Source organism: Salvelinus fontinalis, chromosome 16, assembly GCF_029448725.1.
Source record: "Salvelinus fontinalis isolate EN_2023a chromosome 16, ASM2944872v1, whole genome shotgun sequence".
Classification (NCBI taxonomy): domain Eukaryota; kingdom Metazoa; phylum Chordata; class Actinopteri; order Salmoniformes; family Salmonidae; genus Salvelinus; species Salvelinus fontinalis.
Genome location: NC_074680.1, coordinates 33,142,545 through 33,166,037, shown reverse-complemented (window position 1 = coordinate 33,166,037; position 23,493 = coordinate 33,142,545). Strand labels below are relative to the sequence as shown.

At 41.2% G+C, this 23,493-nt stretch overlaps 1 protein-coding gene and 1 long non-coding RNA gene across 3 annotated transcripts; one reads left to right on the top strand and one right to left on the bottom strand.

Moving 5' to 3' along the window:
• Positions 1 to 10,931: 10,931 nt before the first annotated feature.
• LOC129813049 (zinc finger protein 770-like) lies at positions 10,932 to 15,476 on the top strand. Of its 2 annotated transcripts, none has more exons than XM_055865194.1 (2): positions 10,932 to 11,095; positions 11,586 to 15,476. In XM_055865194.1, exon 2 carries the CDS (start codon positions 11,649 to 11,651, stop codon positions 15,162 to 15,164), a length of 3,516 nt encoding a protein of 1,171 aa, XP_055721169.1. In that variant the 5' UTR covers positions 10,932 to 11,095; positions 11,586 to 11,648; the 3' UTR covers positions 15,165 to 15,476. The 2 variants fall into 2 exon arrangements, with proteins under 2 accessions (XP_055721169.1, XP_055721168.1); XM_055865193.1 differs by having other exon boundaries at positions 10,932 to 11,145.
• Positions 15,477 to 16,579: 1,103 nt separating this feature from the next.
• LOC129813048 (uncharacterized) lies at positions 16,580 to 21,707 on the bottom strand. Its single transcript, XR_008753108.1, has 2 exons — positions 21,618 to 21,707; positions 16,580 to 21,086 (listed from the first exon to the last, which is right to left on the bottom strand). It is a non-coding gene; the product is annotated as an uncharacterized LOC129813048 (long non-coding RNA).
• Between the last annotated feature and the right edge of the window lie 1,786 nt (positions 21,708 to 23,493).

Here is a 23,493-nt window from a genome sequence, read left to right as displayed (position 1 = left end):
TGTCCTCAGGGATGTGTTTTCTCCCCACTCCTGTACATCTTGTACAATAATAGTTGTACTAGTTCCCATCCTGACAGACACCTTGTTAAGTTCGCTGACGACACTGCCTTGATAAGCCTGTTACATGATGACGGGGAACACCATGGCCTGGTCCCAAATTACTTTGTAGAATGGTGTGACAAATTACACTTGGTCCTCAATACCAACAAGATCAAAGAGATGTGCATAGACTTCAGGAAGCGTACAACACCTACTTCTGCAACATCTATCAGAGGTCAGAATTGTTTTTAAACAGGTAGGGCCAATTGAGAACAAGTTCTCATTTACAACTGCGACTTGGCCAAGATAAAGCAAAGCAGTGCGACACAAACAACAACACAGAGTTACAGATGGAATAGCCAAATGTACAGTCAGTAACACAATAGAAAAAAATCTATATAAACTGTGTGCAAATGAGGTAAGATTAGGGAGGTAACGCAATAAATAGGCCGTAGTGGCGAAGTAATTACAATTTATCAATTAAACACTGGAGTGATAGATGTGCAGAAGATGAATGTGCAGGTTGAGATACTGGGGTGCAAAGGAGCAAAACTAATAATAATAATAACATTATGGGGATGAGGTAGATGGATGGGCTATTTACAGATGCTTAAAGGTAGTGAGGGAGATATGAGTCTCCAGCTTCAGTGATCTTCGCAATTCGTTCCAGTCATTGGCAGCAGAGAACTGGAAGGAAAGGCGGCCAAAGGAGGAATAGGCTTTGGGGGTGACCTGTGAAATATACCTGCTGGAGCGCGTGCTACGGGTGGGTGCTGCTATGGTTACCTGTGAGCTGAGATAAGGCGGGGCTTTACCTAGCAGCTTTACCTAGCAAAGACTTATAGATGACCTGGAGCCAGTGGGTTTGGCGACGAATATGAAGCGAGGGCCAGCCAACGAGAATATACAGGTCGCAGTGGTGGGTACTATATGGGGATTTTGTGACAAAACGGATGGCACTGTGATAGACCGCATCCAATTTGCTAAGTAGAGTGTTGAAGGCTATTTTGTAAATGACATCGCCAAAGTCAAGTATTGGTAGAATAGTCAGTTTTACTAGAGTATGTTTGGCAGCATGAGTGAAGGATGCATTGTTGCGAAATAGGAAGCCGATTCTAGATTTAATTTTGGATTGGAGATGCTTAATGTGGGTCTGGAATGAGAGTTTACAGCCTAATCAGACAACCTAGGTATTTGTAATTGTCCACATATTCTAAGTCAGAACCATCCAGAGTAGTGATGCTGGACAGGCGGGCAGGTGCGGGCAGCGATCGGTTGAAGAGCATGCATTTAGTTTTACTTGCATTTAAGAGCAGTTGGAGGCCACGGAAGGAGAGTTGTATGGCATTGAAGCTCGTCTGGAGGTTTGTTAATACAGTGTCCAAAGAAAGGCCAGAAGTATACAGAGTGGTGTCGTCTGCGTAGAGGTGGATCAGAGAATCACCAGCAGCAAGAGCGACATCATTGATGTTTACAGAGAAAAGAGTCGGCCCGAAATTGAACCCTGTGGCACCCCAATAGAGACTGCCAGAGGTCCGGACAACAGGCCCTCCGATCTGACACACTGAACTCTGTCTGAGAAGTAGTTGGTGAACCAGGCAAGGCAGTCATTTGAGAAACCAAGGCTGTTGAGTCTGCCGATAAGAATGTGGTGATTGACAAGAGTCGAAAGCCTTGGACAGACCGATGAATACGGCTGCACAGTATTGTCTTTTATCGATGGCGGTTATAAAATGGTTTATTACCTTGAGCGTGGCTGAGGTAAACCCATGACCACCTCGGAAACCAGATTGCATAGTGGAGAAGGTACGGTGGGATTCGAAATGGTCGGTGATATGTTTGTTAACTTTTACCGCCTCAGAAACCCGGATCCGGGATCACCCCCCACCCCCCCCACACTGATTAGCATCACTAGCATAGCGTCACATTTAAATAGTAGCATCTAAATATCATTAAATCACAAGTCCAAGACACCAAATGAAAGATACAGATCTTGTGAATAAAGTCACCATTTCAGATTTTTTAAATGTTTTACAGGGAAGACAAAATATGTAAATCTATTAGCTAACCATGTTAGCAAAAGACACCCTTTTTCTTTGTCCACCATTTTTTCTCAACACCAGTAGCTATCACCAATTCGGCTAAACTAAGATATTGATAGCCACTAACCAAGAAAAAACCTCATCAGATGACAGTCTGATAACATATTTATGGTATAGGATAGGTTTTGTTAGAAAAATGTGCATATTTCAGGTATAAATCATAGTTTGCCATTGCAGACAGCATCACAAATCTCACCAAAGCTCCTAGAATTACTACAGACAGCAACGTATATTACCAATTTACTCATCATAAAACATTTCTTTAAAATACACAGCACATAGCAATGGAAAGACACAGATCTTGTGAATTCAGACAACATTTCAGATTTTCTAAGTGTTTTACGGCGAAAACACAATGAATCGTTATATTAGCATACCACATATGCAAACGTTACCAGAGCATTGATTCTAGCCAAAGAGAGCGATAACTCAACATCGCCAAAATATATTAATTTTTTCACTAACCTTCTCAGAATTCTTCAGATGACACTCCTGTAACATCATATTACACAATCCATATAGACTTTGATCGAAAATGTGCAAATTTAGCGGCACAAATCGTGCTTACACAATGGAAATAGTGTTCAACTACTCAAGCAATCTGGCCGGCGCCATTTTGAAAATACAAATATTTTTATCAAAAACTATTCATAAACTTGACTAAAAAAATACAGGTTGGACATGAAATGAAAGATGTATTAGTTATTAATGCAACCGCAGAGTTAGATTTTTAAAATTAACGTTACTAGACATACAGTGTGCGTTACAGCCAGACTAGTGACGCAATAACGGCGTCACTATTCACCATTATTGAGTTTACATTTTTCCACATAAAAACGTAATAACATCATAAATAGCTCTTACTTTTCGACGAGCTTCCATCAGAATCTTGCCATGGTGGTTCTTTGTCCAAAAGAATCGTTGCTTGGTTGTAAAACGTTGCATTCAACTTCTGATATAGCAGCTAAGACTAGCTAGCCATAGCTATTTTGCACCAACGTGTCCAAATCCTCAAGGCGCAATACTGTTGAAATTCCGAAAAATAGCAATATACTCGCATAATCTGATATAACTCGGTTTAAAATAGCTTCGTTATGATGCTTCTAACACCTATGTCTAATTAAATTACAGATGGATACATCTAACGTTTAAAATTAGGGTTTGAAAATGGCATCCTGAGGTCCACTTCGCGCAATGTTCAGCGCCGAAAGGAAGGCTCCTCTCGCTCCTTGGCCTTTTATAACCTCTGAGAGCTACGCAGCAAGCCCATTCCACTTTTCATTGGTTACTGACATCCAGGGGAAGGCGGGTGCAGTTCATGTCGTTCCATAGGATATTCACAGACTTTCAAAACTGATCTGAAATCAGAGCTTCGCTCTCAGACCATCGCAGTACCTGTCATGGATTTCGCTGTAGAAAGAGTTCTGGGTCACCCACAGACAAAATTCCAACGGCAATAGAAACTAGAAAGTGTTTTCTATCCAATAGAATTAATAATATGCATATTGTACGATCAAGAATTGAGCACGCGGCAGTTTAATTTGGTGACACCCAGAAATAAAAAATGCTAATTGCGCCACCTATTGGCGAAAGGTTAACTTGGCTTTCGAAGACCTTAGAAAGGCAGGGTAGGATAGATATAGGTCTGTAACAGTTTGGGTCTAGAGTTTTTCCCCTTTGAAGAGGGGGATGACCGAGGCAGCTTTCCAATCTTTGGGGATCTCAGACGATAAGAAAGAGAGGTTGAACAGGCTAGTAATAGTGGGTGCAAAAATTGCGGCGGATAATTTTAGAAAGAGAGGGTCCAGATTGTCTAGCCCAGCTGATTTGTAGGGGTTCAGATTTTGCAACTCTTTCAAAACATCAGCTATCTGGATTTGGGTGAAGGAGAAATGGGGGAGGTTTGGGCGAGTTGCTGTGGGGGGTGCATGGCTGTTGACCGGGGTAGGGGTAGCCAGGACAGCATGGCCAGCTGTAGAAAAATGCTTATTGAAATTCTCAATTATCGTGGATTTATCGGTGGTGACAGTGTTTCCTAGCCTCAGTGCAGTGGGCAGCTGGGAGGAGAGGCTCTTATTCTCCATGGACTTTACAGTGTCCCAGAAGTTTTGGGAGTTTGTGCTACAGGATGCAAATTTATGTTTGAAAAAACTAGCCTTAGCTTTCCTAACTGCCTGTGTATATTGGTTCCTAACTTCCCTGAAAAGTTGCATATCGCGGCGGGTTATTCGATGCTAATACAGTACGCCACAGGATGTTTTTGTGCTGGTCAAGGGCAGTCAGGTCTGGAGTGAACCAAGGGCTATTTCTGTTCCTGGTTCTACATGTTTTGAATGGGGCATGCTTATTTAAGATGGTGAGGAACCACTTTTAAAGAGCAAACAGGTATCCTATATTGACGGAATGACGTCAATATCCTTCTAGGATACCCGGGCCAGGTCTATTAGAAAGACCTGCTCGCTCAAGTGTTTTAGGGAGCGTAGAGATTGTAGAGGAATACAAATATCTGGGTGTCCTCTTGAAAGTTGTATTGTCACTTTGTTTTGTTTTGTATTTAAACACCACCTTAAGTGTGTACATGACACTGCAACAAAATTTCACCATGGGGACAAAGTCAGTAAAGTCAAATAAAGTTAGTTCCTGTCCTGGACTTGCCTGACTCTGCTGGCCATCCACTTGTCCTGCTGGCTCAGTCTGTAGAGAGAGACCTATCTTGACAAGAGAAACTATTCTCTCCCATCCACTGCATGGAGCTACAACTCCAGAACAATGCTGAAGGAAGGTCCATCCTGGGATCAGTTAGATCCACGCAGAAAAGAAGAGGAACTTGACCGTTCATACAGACTACATCTGGATGCACACCAACCCTTTAGTTGATGGCTTTACTATTTGTCATTGTGTGTTGTGTGAATGTGCTGATGTAGTACATTTCTGTAAATATGTGTATAATTGTGTACATGAGTATGGGGGCTTCCTCAAGACACCAGGCCAGTAATCCACTGTATCCTCCACCCAAGCCTTCCAGCAGCTGTCACTCTGAAACAGAGAGAGCCTTTATGAGACAAATCTACTGTTCAGTACAGGACAGTACAGCCCACATGCCAGAGCACCAGAGCCCATTAAAGACCAGCAGTCAGTGTATCCCGGACTACAAGCTAAGAGCTACTATATATCCATGGATCTCCTGCTGTTAGCGATAGAGTTACGCTTAGCACGCTAACACCCATAATAAAAGCTTTGTGTGACAGAAAAGCTATACATTGATTTGTTTTTAGGGTGTTATGTTTTGTTTTTCTCCCTCATGCTTGGCGGGCCAGAAACATGTTATTATTGTGTAATAGGCAATCAGAACCAAGCACCTGAAAAGATGAAGCCTCTTTACGTTGCCCATCGATTCTAACTCAGTCTGGTTAATAGGAGACGGTCGTTTCCCTAGCTTACACAGGTGTCCACACAGAGAGAGTGTGTGTGTGTTTGATGGGTCTGGCAACAAGTCTATATCTGGTGTTTGTGTGTGTGGCGTATGAAGAAAACTATGCCATGGTTTTGCTCCTGGAACATTTATTTTCTCAAAGATCCTGAACTATATCGAAGAGCTCAATTGGAATGCATATTTACTCAGGCTATAATCTCTCCGTTGTGCTTGTGATGGAGGGAGCAGAGTGGGCTATTGATCTCAACCCATCTATCTGTGGTTTTCATTGTGCTTATCAAAAATTTGACAATAGAAGCAACTGACAGATCCTGAAGGTCCCAAAAACAAACAAGCAATTATCTATGAGGCTGAGCAAAACAACACAACAATAAAATACTGTACATGTTAAGATTAACCATGTGGGTTTAGCCTACCTAAAGGAAATGCAAGAGAACAAATATGGAATAACAGCAGCACTCAATTTAGAAATGTGTAATAAGATCCTTACTAAAATGCTGAACACGTGTTAGAAGTTTTGACTCTTCTCAGTTTATTGTTTAACTGTGAGTCCAAAGCATTCCTTTGCCTTACTGAAATACCAAGCAGATCTTTGGGTGGGCATCCCGAGGTAGGAATCTTGTGGTTTGTACAATACTACATCTTTTTTTACACACCCTTTAATCTGAATGGGGTAGGCCTACGGGGGATGGTGTCAGCATTTCAGAATGCCCCAGCCACAACATTTGGTGCCACACACAGACAGACAGACAGACAGACTTGTCGATCACCACAGAAAACAATTATGTCTCAGACATGCAGACAGACAAGCAGAGACAGCAGACATGTTGTCACTTCCCTGGACATGGCTGTACACATACTGTAGGGCTACAGTTCGGGCTGCAAAATTACAGGAACTTTCAATAAATTCACTGGTTTTCCAGAAATCCTGTTTGGACGAATCTGGATTTCCTGCTTATTCCCTCCTGATCCGGCTACGTCCAACCGGGATATCGGGAAAACCAGGGAATTTAGTGAAAGTTCCTGGAGTTTTGCAACCTTATCTACAGACTGTGGTGTTTGTTGATGTTAACTGCTCAAAGTTATGACCATTGTATCTTCAGAAAAATGTATAAAGACATGGTGACATTGGATTTTTTATGTTAAAAAAAACATCCTCTACTCAAGAAACCTGCAGCCAGCCCACACACAAACTAGTAGTTGTTGTGGCTAACATTGTCCTTTGTGTGCAGTGTACCACCCTGCGGCCCTTGTCATTGTGGCCAGGCACATGGACTTTGACTGTGTGCTAGCTCCTTCAGGCTACCCAGGCTGGCTTCGCAGTTTTCCTTCCCCCTGGCAGTTTTATACAGTGGGGGAGACCGTGTCAGGATGTCTCTGGGGCTTCCGACACTGTGGCCTCTAGTTTAAAATCCAGGGTGGGTGATACGATTATCATGTTTTGAATCTTTTTGAATGTGTTCTTATTTGTGTTTCTTCAAAAAAACATGTTTATTTTATTTTTATAACTGTGAATACTAGCAACCATCATATAAGACATGTATCACTGACATGTTGGTGCTTCCATGTATTCCTTTATGTAGCCTCTACGACTCTGAGAATGGAATACATCTCTCTGGTCTTTAACATGTAGGCTCACTTTTTGTGAACAGTCCCATCACAAGTCAGACTGTTGAATAAACTTTGAACGTACTTTAGCTGTTGTCTGCTGATTTTGTTCTTATATATATCCACAGATAATTGTTTATTAACCCAACCTTCAGTACACTGGTTGTATTTTCAATGCTAACGCAAGCAACTTGCGTATGTCAACAATGGCTGAGTTTAACCGAAGCACAGACCAAACTTTGTCCAATGCAATCAGCTGGAAAATTTCACAAGCACTTCCATCTGATTGCGAGGGAGTGCACTTTGGTCGACAACATTCGGTTACATTCGGCTATTGTTTAGATATTGTGCGTCACGTGAAATGCGTCAGGAGTGTGCTCCAGCACATTGGCTAACCGGGCTATCTGCATTGTGTCCTGCCACCCACTACCCGCCAACCCCTCTTTTAAGCTACTGCTACTCTCTGTTCATCATATATGCATAGTCACTTTAACCATATCTATCTGCACATACTACCTCAATCAGCCCGACTAACCGGTGTCTCTATGTAGCCTCGCTACTTTTATAGCCTCGCTACTGTATATAGCCTGTCTTTTTACTGTTGTTTTATTTATTTACTTACCTATTGTTCACCTAATAATTTTTTTGCACTATTGGTTAGCACCTGTAAGTAAGAATTTCACTGTAAGGTCTACACCTGTTGTATTCAGCGCACGTGACAAATAAACTTTGATTTGATTTGAATACAGGCAACAGAACCTACCGGTGCCGTAAAAAGTTGAGTAAGCAACACTTTCCTGTGGTTACCCTATCTCCACTTCCACTTGGCTTGTAGAGACTATTGCATATTTTTTACAGTGACTTCTTTAAGACTGATATCATGGGAGTAACCATGGCAACAGTCTGATTTATAGACGATGCTTTATAAGGCTTCATGATGAAGCAGGTTATTGTGTGGTGTATGCAGCCCTCTTATGGCTGATTGTATGAATTGCAGCCAAATAGCAGCTCTGGTAGAGCTCACTGAAGGCCTTCTTGTTAATTCCATTAAAAGTTTGTTTGTCCATTCATTTGTGTATTTTTGCATCTCTTAAAGTATTTAGTCAAACATCTAATCCGAGGGTGACTGAGTGCAGGCAGTAAACAGTAAGCTTCTAGAAAGCTCCAGCGCTAGAAAGCCACTAGGTTAATTTGTTAATCTTTAATTACACTATAGGATGTGGGACATCTAAGTTGAGGCAGGGACAGACTGGTCCATTTTTAGCCCAGTAGGCCTGTCTAACTTGGGGGTTTTGTGCAAAATGATAATTATCTGGCTAATAATAGGGCCCTCAAGGAACAAAATGGGCCGGTGTGGGATCCTGGAGGAAGAAAATGGACCGGTGTGGGGTCCTGGAGGAAAAAAATGGGCGGGTGTTGGGTCCTGGAGGAAGAAAATGGGCCGTGTGGGGGCCTCAAGGGGAAAAATGGGCTGCTGTGTTTGAAATGCCAAGGCCGATCTACAGTCCAAATCTGACCCTGGGCTGAGGTAAACATATACTTCTATAATTGTATTTCCAAAAAATCTTGGCAACCCTTTCTCCTTTTCTGACTAACTATACCTCTGACAGACAGGTATTTCTTATACAACTTTTACCTTTATTTCAACAGGGAGCCTTGCATTTGACAATTGACACACTTGATTGGAATACAAGCAACAGTTAGAATACACAAACATCTGAAATACAATCATTGATAAATTCTGCATCTCTCAGCTACCAGGTTTTCAATCAATACCCTAAACTGCCTCAGCAGCACCAGAACATCCAATTTCAACGAGATCTGCAGATTGTTCCAGCAGTGGGGCACATCAAAACTAAAAGCAGATCTACACAATTCGGTGGAGTCCCGAGGAACCTCAAGACTTAACCAAACCTGTCAACGTGTTTAGTAACTCATGTCTTTATACTTAAACAACGAAGTGAGGTATGTTGGAAGCTTGTCCAGTAGAGTTTTGTAACAAAGGAAAATAAGTAATAATGTGACCAACGGGACTTTAATAAGAACCAGCCAACCTTCTGATACAGGATGCAGTGATGCATATTAAAACTATCACCAGAGATAGGGCGCTATGATAGACAGCATCCAAAGGTTTAAGAGTAGTGGCTGCTGCATTCCGATAAATGGTGTCGCCATATTCAAGAACTGGCAGGGAAATTGTCAAAGACCCCAGTCACCTGAGTGGCTCCAGACTGACGTAGCGGTCTAAGGCACTGCATCTCAGTGCAAGAGGCATCACTACAGTCCCTGGTTCAAATCCAGGCTGTATCACATTCGGCTGTGATTGGGAGTCATATAGGGTGGCGCACAATTGGCCCAGCGTCGTCTGAGTTTGGCTGGGGTAAGCCGTCAATGTAAATAAGAATTTGTTCTTAACTGACATGCCTAGTTAAATAAAGGTTAAATAAAAAACACTGTTCTCTCTGCTACCACACGGTAAGTGGTACCGGAGCGCCAAGTCTAGGTCCAAAAGGTTCCTAACAGTTCCTACACCCAAGCCATAAGACTACTGAACAATTTATCATATGGCAACCCGGATTATTTACATTGACCCCCCCCCCATTTGTTTTCTATACTGCTGCTACTCGCTGTTTATTATCTATGCATAGACACTTTACCCCTACCGTCGTGTACAAATTATCTCGATTAACCTGTACCCCTGCACATTGACTCGGTACCGGTACCACCGGCATATAGCGTCGTTATTGTGATTTTATTGTGTTACTTTAAAAAAATATGTATTACTTTACTTTATTTAGTAAATGTTTTCTGGACTCTATTTCTTGAACTGCATTGTTGGTTAAGGGCTTGTAAGTAAGCATTTCACAGTAAGGTCTACACTTCTTGTATTTGGGACATTTGGGCTCCAGGATGGCACAGCGGTCTAAGGCACTGCATCTCAGCGCTAGAGGCGTCACCCTGGTTCGATCCCGGACTGTATCACAACCGGCCGTGATTGGGAGTCCCATAGGGAAGCTCACAATTGGCCCAGTGTCATCCGGGTTAGGGAAGGGTTTGGCCGAGGTAGGCTGTCATTGTAAAATAAGAATTTGTTCTTAACTGACTTGCCTAGTTAAATACATTTACAGGTTAGTTCAATGAGTTCGGAGCAGATTTGGATTGTGGATAGAATCTTAAATTTGCACTAAAATTAAGTCCAGAGATGAGGCTGTATAATTAGAGTTTGTGTCACAATTGGCGTGCTAAGCCAACCATAATCCTATTACAAATAACATCTTCAAAGAGTGTTTCTTGGGTTTTCAAATGTGAATCCATGTCCAAACAAATGGATTTGATAGATGTGTCTGAATGTCCCCACTAACTGGGTCTGTGAAGGGAAATACCGGAAGAGTTTGGACGCTGTTCCTGCACATTTGGTTATTCTTTTATATAAAAATGACTTTCTAGGCTGTAAGTAATTGGGCTACTATATTAGCACATACACATGAAATACATAATCACATCATCTATAACACTATAACGTTTTCATCTTTTAAATTTGAAAACGTTTTTAGGTATTCAAAACTAATATAAAACAATTTGCTGTGCACTTCATTGACTACAATACACCACAAATTGGGAGGGGAATTTCGCAAAGTTTATTTATGTATGTATTTATTTTACTAGCGCCTCGGATAAAACTCATAGATAGTTCCTGCCACTACGGTAGACGTCAGTTCAGCAGTGTGGGAACCTGAAATAAGTAATATTGATTCCATCCGAGCGTTATTGAGAGACGGACACAGTTGGTGTTTATTTTGAACATTGTTTTCACGTAATCGACATTTTTTCGTCGTTTTTTTGAACCGCACAAGCATCAATTTTACTTATATTTCTTATTCTTGAGAATTACCATCAACTGGACTCGTGCATGGTGACTATTTTAAACATTTATCCTGGTGAAACTGGCAAATTAAACATTAGGTAAGGTTAGCTAGCTAAGCTAGCTAGTAGCGCTATCCTTTTCAGTTTGTCATTCTAGCTTGAATGTTACGTTAGCTAACTAACTCGGTCCTAATATGTGTTGACTACAAGTTAGGCCTATTTTATGTTACATAGGAGTTTGATGTATATATAGCTATGCATGTAACGTTAGCTAGCTATCTCGTAATATGTAGCTAGCTACGTCTCAACTTAGGCCTATTTTATGTTACTTACTGTAAGGGAGCTTTATTGATCAGGTGAAATATTTTATTACAAAATCGCGCTAAAAGAGCCATGAATGGTTTGGAACATATTTTTTTGTTGCTCATACTAGGTTGAAGAATGCCGTTTTTGATTCAATGAATTATACATGACTACTTTTCTATGTGTATTTACCCACATCAATATTGTATTTAAACATATTTGATATTTTTTCCTAGATTGATCAATGAAGGAGAATCATCAAGCATTTGTCGAACATCACAGGAACGAAGAAGACGACAATGCATCAGTGCAGCGTTTGTTGTAAAGGTTTCCCGAGTGCCTCTAAACTCCAGAGACACTATCTCATACACACAGGCCAAAAGCCATTTACCTGTTTGGTTTGTGGCAAAGCCTTTAGACAATCTGTACATTTAAAGAAGCACTCCGAGACACACACAGGGAATTACCACAATTGGAGTCCACCCACAGACAGTTTGCAACATACTATACCAGTACCTACAAGCCCTGATCCATCTCTTGAGAAATCTGGACATGATTTAATTACAGACACCCCACTGTTGCCCGCAGCATATTTTCGAAGAGATGGGACCATGGAGAGGACACCACCAGAGATGTACACTACAGCCTCAGAGATCAAACCTCGACCTGAACTTATCCCACATGCTGATAATGGTTTATTTAGCAGCCAACAAAACACCCAGCCAGGCCATTTCTTCACCGATTTACTGCAAGATAACATGATCGGTTCTGATGGAATGGAGAACAGTGCATGGCACACAGACGATGTCTACACATGTACAGTGTGCCTGATGTGTTTTAGTTCCTCTCACCAGCTTCAGAGGCACTTACCAGTTCACAGTCAGCCAAAACCTTTTGAGTGTAACATTTGTGGCAAGGCCTTCAGACTAAGGGCCCATTTGAAAATGCACTCTCAAATACATGAACGCAGGCCTACTGGATTTTCTAAGACTATCCCCATGCTTGGGTCTCAGCAAAGCTCTTTCAGAGGTAGAATGAGGGTGAACCACGAATGTCCAACCTGCTCAAAAACATTCTGTTCTCCATCCAAACTAAAGCGTCATTTTCTTACTCACACTGGCCAGAAGCCTTTTTCCTGTGAGGACTGCGGGAAAACATTCAGGCAGGTGTCACACCTGAAAACCCACCTATATGCCTCGCATAATAAATCACATCTCCAAAATGTGTGTACCAAACAAAAAGAAAAGCGAATAGATGCTAGGAACACAAATGTAGATATGGAACTACAGTGTGAAATAAGCGTCGATGCCCCGCAGCACCTGGACAAGTTAGAAAGGTCTTCGCTTCCTGTCAAAGTAGAGCCGAATGCTAGTGGTACCAGTCAATTTGAGTGTAGCATTTGCTCAAAAACATTCAGCAGTTCAATTAGACACAGGCAGCATTACATGATGCATAAAGAAGTAAGACCCTTTCAGTGCCGTGTCTGCGGCAGAGCCTTCCGTCTTTCGACCCATTTAAAGAGGCACCAAGTCAGTCATAAGAACCAAGATGAATCTCAGAACACAAGTCAGGTGGATGATCCAAGGGGTGCCGTGTCTGTGTCGAAGACTGAACATGCTTACCAAAATTCTGACAAAGGGATGACTTCTCCAGAGCTTAATGAATCGAAAGCTCTTGAACTCAATATTATTGTGAAACCAGAGCACTGGAAGCTGAATGTGAAAGATGATAAAGACTTTCCAGTTTCCACTCTGCAGGAACCTGAATCAACTGCAACATCTCACCTGAAGACGCCAGTATTTGGTCAAACCAGCAGCCAACGTAAGATCAGCCAGAAAGCAAAGAATCAGCAACTGAACCATCAGTGTCTTGCATGCCTTAAATGTTTCCCTTCTCCATCCAAACTGCAGAGGCATATGTTGACCCATACTGGTCAAAGACCCTTTGGGTGCTACACGTGTGGGAAGCGATTTCGCCAGCCAACACATTTGAGGATCCACTCCCACACTCATCTGTGGTCAAAAAATGGAAAGCAAAGATATGCTCCACGTTCTAGACCTCCATCACGTCGAATTACTGAACACAGAGAGTCTCCAGTGGGTGTCCAATTTCAGGAAAAACTTCCTGAAAAGCACAATTCTGATAGGAACGTTCACCTCAAGTCCCCTATAGAGAAACAGTCAGGTCAAGGCAGTACTTTTGCTTGTGGACACAATGAAAGCAATAGAAAAATGCATTGGTTTCAGCATTCAACATCCTCCCTATCCAAGCCTCAGCTCCCTCTCCAAATGCCACCAGAAACAACACTGAATCAAAGTGGCCACTTGCAATTGAAGATTCAAGCAATGCCTTCAACAGGAAAAGTCAATGATGCCCCTTTCCTGAGTACAGGTCCAGAATTGGCTTTGAAAGGCTCTGATGCCATCTCTGTGGGGAGTACAAACCATACGAAACACCAGTGTTTGCTATGTTTCAAATATTTCCCATCTGCCTCTAAACTACAAAGACATAACCTTGTACACACTGGCTTGAGACCATTCCAATGCCTGGCATGTGGAAAAACATTCAGACAGGCCACACACCTGAAAGTCCATGAGGGAACTCACAAGTGGAGACCCTTCAGACCTGCCTCTCGACAGGGAAATAGAATGAAAGTAAGAAGGCCGCAACAACTTCAGTACCCTAAAGTCTGTGTTCAAGTTCCTGTGACAAGTTCTATGAAAGCAGAGCCATTCCATTCAAATGGTGTGAATGAATGGAGACCATTCCAGGACAATTTTGAGGATACCTGTAATAATCAACCAAAGGCACAACAGGACAACAACATTAACAGCACTTCTAAACTGTCCATACCAAACAAGGTGACCTGTGCTAAAAGAAAAGCACACCTGTGCACGATTTGTCAGAAAGGCTTTGACACGCCATCGAAACTATCTAGACACTTTCTCATACACACTGGGATAAGACCATTCAAATGCAGTTTATGTACTAAAGCTTTCAGACAGCCTTGCCACTTGAGAAGTCATGAACGACGAACACATGAGATTAAAACATGTAGTGATGTCCAGGATAACAGCACATTTAGGGACCCTGACCATGAAACTCTTGCCTCTGCTCACGGAAAGAATCTGAGAGACATGCCACAGTCCTACAAAGACAGTTCTGATCACTGCTCAGTCACTGATGAGGGTATAGGTAATTCTTCAGAGACAAGAGACCCAAGCTTTGTGGCAATTCAAGACATAAGCCTACCAGATGATAACATGGAATCTGGGAGTAGACAAAGCGAGGACTATTGGTGCACTGAGTGTCACAGTAATTTCTTGTCCTCATCTGAACTTGCTACTCATCTTATTGTTCACAGACATGCCCTAAACAATGAGATGACAGGTCATAATTCATTGCAACAGGAAATGGGGGGTCACATGCATTCTATGCAAATGGAATTTCAAACCAATCAAGTCATAGCAGATGCAGACAGTCATAATGTTATCCAAAATGAGAGGCTTGATCATTACTGGCGTGAACCAATTCACATGTCATTTCAGTGTGACAAATGCATCACCTCTTTTGAAACAGAAAGGGATCTTCACCTCCATAAATGTGCCCTAAGAAATCAAATTGAGGTTACTCAGTCAAGCACATATCGGTGTGCAATTTGTTTCAAGGATTTCAAGACTCCTTCCAAACTCCAGAGGCATTATGTCACCCACACAGGCGAGAGGCCATTCCAGTGTAAAGTGTGTGAGAAGACTTTCACACAAGCGTCTCATCTAAAAACCCACCAGCACACACACAAATCAGACATGGCCTAAACAGATATTTCTGTTTTTATTGACCTATCTAATATGATTTCTTTCTTATCTTTTCTCCGTTTAGTTTAATATGCCCACATCACTATTCAGAAAGGACAAAATTACCATATTAATGATTTAATAAACTGCCTTGTGTTGTAATTGAAATAATTGTGAAATTACTGTTGTGAAGCCAAGCCATTTGTGGAATCGTATAACAATGTGCTTGTTAATTATTGGTTATTTATCACCTGTATACCTGCCATAATTTGCTGTTATTAATCCAAGTTTTAGATCACATATTCAGAACAAATAAATGTATAAATAAAAGTATTTCTCTGTGATTTTATCTTGATTAGTCAATTGAGTAATGCAAAACTCTACTTGACATCATAACTGGTTACTTGAATCATTAACATGCCATCTTGATACACTCTAAAAAGTAGGGATTCAACAAGGGTTCTTATTTGAAGAACCTTAGTGTTCTTGGCACTGAAAATGGCACCCAAAAGGTTCTTCCAAGAACCCCATAGGTGGGGTTTATCGATGAACCTCCTTAGTTGGTGGGGGTTCGTGTAGGAACCTAACTCCCCAACTGAAACATTTGGATTTGAAAGGGCAGCCGGTGCAGGCACTTAACTGAAAAATGTAAAGATCTCATCTTAAGGGAAGGTTTGTCCCTTGTATGATCTAAATTTATATTTTTTATGATGATCTATTTTTTCATATTTATGCAAATCTTTCTAAAAACAAAATGGACACAATTCAATGGATATCAATCAACAAAGAGGTAAGAATATGTAGGCTATAAGAATATGTTGAAGGCTTGGGTGCAGATGACTGAACTGCTCACTTTTGTGTCTGTATGCCTCATTTTCTGTATACCTGCGAAGGTATGTCAATAGGTATGTTATGCAGATCACATTACCTCGTCAATGAATATCCCATCCCATGGACAAGGTATGTGAATGAAAACCATTATCAAAACAGTTTTTTTCATTCACATTCACCACAAAAACCAAGGTACTAATACTGTCAGGTGCATGTTTTGTTAACCATCTGTACAAATACTATTTTTTTGATTCACAGACTTCCCCTTCCTTATACCTCTGATGAATATAACAGGAAACCTGTTTGATCACCATGCACTGCAAAATCATTCTATGGATACAGAGAACATCAACACATTAGCATCAACACGCCAGAGGATATACTCTAATCAGTTATTGTCAAACCGCAAACGAACTTGCATTTTTAGTGCAACAGTTCCCCATTTTAAAGTAGTTACAAGGCACAACAGTCCTTTATTTATACGCCTCTAATTTAACAGCAAAGAGGCCCCTTCCAATCATTTTCTATTTTGGCTTTGTTTAAGTCCTTCATCCCCAGACAAGCTGAATGGTATCTCTGGCACACAGAGCATTCTATCTGCAGTATTAAAAACATAAAACAGGGTTATGTTTATTTACATCTAAAAACAGGCTTATGTTTATTTACATCTAAATTACAGTTCTGAAATACCCAAATTCTGTTACATGCTTTTGCAATTAAGAACATTTTCAAATTGGATTGGATTGGATTTTTGTTCAATTGCTAAATTGACTTTAAATGACATGCATTTGACCACAACCCTGACAGAAGCACACATAACTGAGGTGTTAATCATCATTGAGTATTCAGGCAATATAAATCATATAGTAATAAAGGCATGCATTTGCAAAAAACGTATGTTTTGATAAAAAAGATATCCCACATCAATGTCGTTATATCAAACGTTACAATAATGGCAGTTTTTGAAATCCAAATCAGTTTAATCGTCACTTGTGCCAGATACAACGTGTGTACCTATTACAGTGAATTGCTGTCATAGTATGTACAGTTGAAGTTGGAAGTTTACATATAGTCGTAGTTTTGAGAATGACACAAATATTAATTTCCACAAAGTTTGCTGCTTCAGTGTCTAGATATTTTTGTTCACCCTTCTTTTTCAAGACCTCTGCAATCCGCCCTGGCATGCTGTCAATTAACTTCTGGGCCACATCCTGACTGATGGCAGCCCATTCTTGCATAATCAATGCTTGGAGTTTGTCAGAATTTGTGGGTTTTTGTTTGTCCACCCGCCTTTTGAGGATTGGCCACAAGTTCTTAATGGGATTAAGGTCTGGGGAGTTTCCTGGCCATGGAACCAAAATATTGAAGTTTTGTTCCCCGAGCCACTTAGTTATCACTTTTGCCTTATGGCAATGTGCTCCATCATGCTGGAAAAGGCATTGTTCGTCACCAAACTGTTCCTGGATGGTTGTGAGAAGTTGCTCTCGGAGGATGTGTTGGTACCATTCTTTGTCATGGCTGTGTTCTTAGGCAAAATTGTGAGTGAGCCCATTCCCTTGGCTGAGAAGCAACCCCACACATGAATGGTCTCAGGATGCTTTACTGTTGGTATGACACAGGACTGATGGGAGCGCTCACCTTGTCTTCTCTGGACAAGCTTTTTTTTCGGATGCCCCAAACAATCGGAAAGGGAATTCATCAGAGAAAATGACTTTACCCCAGTCCTCAGCATTCCAATCGCTGTACCTTTTGCAGAATATCAGTCTGTCCCTGATGTTTTTCCTGGAGAGAAGTGACTTCTTTGCTGCCCTTCTTGACACCAGGCCATCCTCCAAAAGTCTTCGCCTCACTGTGCGTGCACATGCACTCACACCTGCCTGATGCCATTCCTGAGCAAGCTCTGTACTGGTGGTGCCCGGATCCCGCAGCTGAATCCACTTTAGGAGACGGTCCTGGCGCTTGCTGGACTTTCTTGGGCGCCCTGAAGCCTTCTTCACAATAATTGAACCGCTCTCCTTGAAGTTCTTGATAATCCGATAAATGGTTGATTTAGGTGCAATCTTACTGGCAGCAATATCCTTGCCTGTGAAGCCCTTTTTGTGCAAAGCAATGATAACGGCACGTGTTTCCTTGCAGGAAACCATGATTGACAGAGGAAGAACAATGATTCCAAGCACCACTCTCCTTTTGAAGCTTCCAGTCTGTTATTCGAACTCAATCAGCATGACACAGTGATCTCCAGCCTTGTCCTCGTCAACACTCACACCTGTGTTAACAAGAGAATCATTGACATGATGTCAGCTGGTCCTTTTGTGGCAGGGTTGAAATGCAGTGGAAATGCTTTTTGGGGATTCAAATCATTTGCATGGCAAAGAGGGACTTTGCAATTCATCTGATCACTCTCCATAACATTCTGGGGTATATGCAAATTGCCATCATACAAACTGAGGCAGCAGACTTTGAAAATTAATATTTGTGTCATTCTCAAAACTTTTGGCGACGACTGTACACCTTAGCCAAATATATTTAAATTCAGTTTCTCTGTTGCTGACATTTAACGCTAGTAAAAATTCCCTGTCTTAGGTCAGTTAGGATCGCCACTTTATTTTAAGAATGTGAAATATCAGAATAATAGTAGAGAGAGTGATTTATTTCAGCTTTTATTTCTTTCATCACATTCCCAGTTGGTCAGAAGTTTACATAAACTTAATTAGTATTTGGTAGCATTGCCTTTAAATTGTTTAACTTGGGTCAAACGTTTTGGGTAGCCTTCCACAAGCTTCCCACAATAAGTTGGGTGAATTTTGGCCCATTCTTCCTGACAGAGCTGGTGTAACTGAGTCAGGTTTGTAGGCCTCCTTGCTCGCACACGCTTCTCAGTTCTGCCCACACATTTTTTATAGGTTTGAGGTCAGTGCTTTGATGGCCACTCCAATACCTTGATTTTGTTGTCCTTAAGACATTTTGCCACAACTTTGGAAGTATGCTTGAGGTCATTGTCCAGTTGGAAAACCCATTTGCGACCAAGCTTTAACTTCTTGACTGATGTCTTGAGATGTTGCTTCAATATATCCACATCATTTTCCATCCTCATGACGCCATCTATTTTGTAAAGTGCACCAGTACCTCCTGCAGCAAAGCACCCCCACAACATGATGCTGCCACCCCCATGCTTCACGGTTGGGATGGTGTTCTTCGGCTTGCAAGCATCACAGCTTCAGTGGCTTCTTCCTTGCTAGGGGGCCTTTCAGGTTATGTCGACATAGGACTTGTTTTACTGTGGAAATAGATACTTTTGTACCTGTTTCCTCCAGCATCTTCACAGGGTCCTTTGCTGTTGTTCTGGGATTGATTTGCACTTTTCGCACCAAAGTACGTTCATCTCTAGGAGACACAACGCGTCTCCTTCCTGAGTGGTATGACGGCTGCGTGGTCCCATGGTGTTTATACTTGTGTACTATTATTTGTACAGATGAACATGGTACCTTCAGGCGTTTGGAAATTGCTCCCAAGGATGAACCAGACTTGTGGAGGTCTACATTTTTTATTCTGAGGTCTTGGCTGATTTATTTTGATTTTCCCATGATGTCAAGCAAAGAGGCACTGAGTTTGAAGGTAGGCCATAAAATACATTCACAGGTACACCTCCAATTGACTCAAATTATGTAAATTAGCCTATCAGAGGCTTCTAAAGCCATGACATAATTTTCTGGAATTTTCCAAGCTTTTTAAAGGCACAGTCAACTTAGTGTATGTCAACTTCTGACCCACTGGAATTGTGATACAGTGAATTATAAAGGAAATAATCTCCTTACAAAGGAGTTGTTTAATCTAACTGCTTAACTATTTATCTGTACATGGAATTGTATTTGTTGTTCTTTTTACTCATTTTCAAGAGCACAGACACCAGGGACAACATACTCACTGGTCTCTACCTTGCAGATGAGCTGAAGTCAGTCATCAATGACCTTAGACCACAGAAGATATTTGCACTGGTGACAGACAATGCTGCGAACATGAAGGCTGCTTGGTCTAAAGTGGAGGAGTCCTACCCTCACATCACACCCATTGGCTGTGCTGTTCATGCATTGAATCTGCTCCTCAAGGACATCATGGCACTGAAAACAATGGATACACTACAAGAGAGCCAAGGAAATGGTTAGGTATGTGAAGGGTCATCAAGTTTTAGCACCAATCTACCTCACCAAGCAAAGTGAGAAGAATACGAGCGCCTCATTGAAGCTGCCCAGCAACACTGGTGTTGTCATCATGTTTGACAGTCTCCTGGAGGGGAAGAATTCTCTCCAAGAAATGGCCATATCACTGTCTGCCGATATGGACAGCCCCATCAAGAGGATCCTCCTGGATGATGTATTTTGGGAGAGAGTGGTAAGCAGCCTGAAACTCCTGAAACCTATAGCAGGAGCCAGTGCACGGATTGAGGGAGACAATGCCATATTGTCTGATGTTCAGACTGCTTGCAGATGTAAGAGAAGAAATCTGTACTGCCTTAAAACCTCTTCACTGTTGCTCCAAGCAGAGGAAACTGCAGTTCTGAAATACATCAAAAAGCGTGAAGACTTCTGCCTGAAGCCCATACATGTTGGACCCCAAAAATGCTAGCAAGAGCATCCTGTCTGGTGCAGAGATCAACAGGGCCTATGGTGTCATCACTACCATGTCTCGCCACCTTGGTCTGGATGAGAGCAAGGTTCTTGGTAGTCTGGCGAAGTACACTTCCAAGCAAGGGCTTTGGGATGGAGATGCAATACTGCAGTCGTGCCAACATATATCTCATTAGCCACCTGGTGGAAGGGACTTTGTGGATTTGAGGCTCTCCCCTGTTGCCTCCATCATCCTCCAAATCCCACCAACATCAGCCGCCTCAGAGCGCAACTGGTCCTAGTTTGGGAACACACACACCAAATCACGTAACAGGCTGACCAATACAAGGGTTGAAAAATTGGTGGCCATCCAGGCAAATGTGAGGCTTTTTGAGCCTGACAACGAGCCATCCTCATTAAGGTTGGAAAGTGTTAGTAAAGATGAGGCCTCAGAGTCTGATGTTCAAGAGGTGGATATTGAGGAGGTCCAGGGGGAAGACATGGAAGCCTGAGAGGAAGACAACCAAAGCTTTAGTTTCAAGACTATCATTTTACAGATGTATGTTGAAAATGTTTTTGGGAGATGCGAAGGATCATTTAATATTCCCTTTCTTTTGTTGTTCAGTGAAATCATCCCATGTGAAGAGTCAACTCATTTAATTAAAGTTGAATTCGTAACAAAATTTTTTTTTCTATTGGAAGGATTTAATAATTTGCAATTTGTCTACTTATGAGAAGGTAAAAGGTTTATGTTTCTGTCTCCATATGATATGGTAAATATATCCAATGCAAAAAACATCTACATTTAAATGGTATTAAAATTAATTTCCATATATTTCCATTAATTCTCAAATATATCCGTTAATTCCCACAGAAAGTTTCTACCTCTGAATATTCCCCAAAATGTGCAACCCTAGCAATAACACAAGGATAACCCTGATAAAAAAGTTTCAAAACAAAGTTTCATACTTCTAAATGTCTTGAAGGATCAAACTACATGAGTTTTCAGAGTCTACTGTTATATTACACAAATACAAACCCAGTTGGTCAGATTATCATCAGTTTTCTCTGGATGATGCAAAGCACACATTGAGCAGTATTGCTTCGCGTTGAAGACTGTAAAAAAAAAAAAGAGGACCACATTTTTATGCATTGTTGACACATTTAAAGACACTTTCTGGAACCCATAGTTCTAAAGGTTGTGCTTCAAAGACAATCTGTCCCTTACAGTTAGATACATTGTTCTCTCACTGTCTGTGCTTTGCCCCCTTCCCACACCCTGTAGCAAAGGGTTCCCCCAAAGATCGTCTCTCTGCTTTACACGACCCATTGGAGCCAAAAGTTTACCTCAAACACCTTGTCAACCCTGTTGTAATCTACTGTTAAGTCTGAGATTTTCCCTCCCTTTTTCCTTATTTCTTGTTAGCCTAATGCAGAATAAAAACAACACCTCCCCCTAATGGCTAAAACATAAAAGCAGCAAGGTTCCATTAGATCACCATGTGGGATTTAGAAATATATGTAATATGAATTACAATAACTACAGTAGGTACATCAAACCTACATCAAAGTACATTAAACCTCCAGAAATGTATTTTCCAGTATCAGTAGTTCCTTTTTCAGGCTTTTTTCCTGAGGTAATAGATTCAACTGTTCAACACTTACAGCCAAAGGAGATAGACTGTTCAAGTTTTTAAGTCCAGTTGGAGTTTATTATAGTCAGTACAAGCTGAGTGTTGGAATTATAAAAAATAAAAAAAAGTTTTTCTGAGATACAAAAGACCATCACAGACTGTGCTGTCATTTTGCACATTCTAAAGTTCAAACAAACAGTAACAGAATACCTGAATACTTCTCTGCATGCTTTAGTGTCTAGCAAGCCAAGACCGCTGGACTTGGTGTATGTAGGAGCAATTTATTTTTGTGAATAGGGTGGTGAACCTAATAAAGTGGCAACTGAGTGTAGATATCACAAACAACTAATTTTGAGCAGTGTTTGTCTGTTATACGTTTGATCAAAGGGTATAATGGTAATTCTGATCCCCAAGGTCCTCATACTGTAGGCTCACTCGGATATATAGAGTTGGAGGTAAAGAAAAAAACATGAAACTAGGACATTAAAACACTGGCAGAATTCTTTCATTCACATCAAACATGTATTTTAAAGTATAAATACCCTTCTAAGACAACTGTCTTTCTGGATGTTTTAAAAGGTTTGCAAATTGTTCTTTTTGCAAGGAATGTGAACTGAAAGGGATTTGGTAATACCTATGTAGGTGACGTAGTTTCTACACTGGTGTAATGGGTATAATGTGTGGTAGTTGCACACCTCCCTGCTGAATTATGTAGAGCTGATTTGGGACAGTTGATATTTTTTTTCATGAGCTTTTGTGAAAAACCTAATTTTCACATAGGCTTTGTACTATCAGTTTAAGAGAGCAAATAGCATAGGGACAGCCTGGTTGAAGTCCTAGTTTTTAATGGTTAGTGCCAGTAGATTGCAGAGGAGTTCACATACAGTTCAGAGGCAAATCATAATGTAAACATTCAGCCCAAAAACCAAACATGTACCATCTACTTCTTATATTAGTGCTTTTTTGTTATCCACCCTCTGGTATCTTTCAATACCCATACTAATATATGGTTATGTTTCACTCTTAGTTTTCTTTATCATCTCCACTGTGGAATGTTGTCCATGTTAATCCTCTTGGTTATCTTGGTCCTCTCGATCCATCCACCTGTCTTCTTTGTTAGTCAGGCCCCTTCTTATAGGGTATAACAGACTCATTAGATCTTTGACCACGCCCTCTAGACAGACTACATGCCCTCTATCAAATCAAAACTGGGATTTTTCCTCAAAACAAAGGTTGTAAAAGTATGCTAGACATTTATAGAATACATCATATATAGTTTGA

Excerpts from the sequence above, each read along its gene's own strand:
- LOC129813049 (XM_055865194.1), top strand. The coding sequence starts at position 11,649 with ATGCATCAGTGCAGCGTTTGTTGTAAAGGTTTCCCGAGTGCCTCTAAA.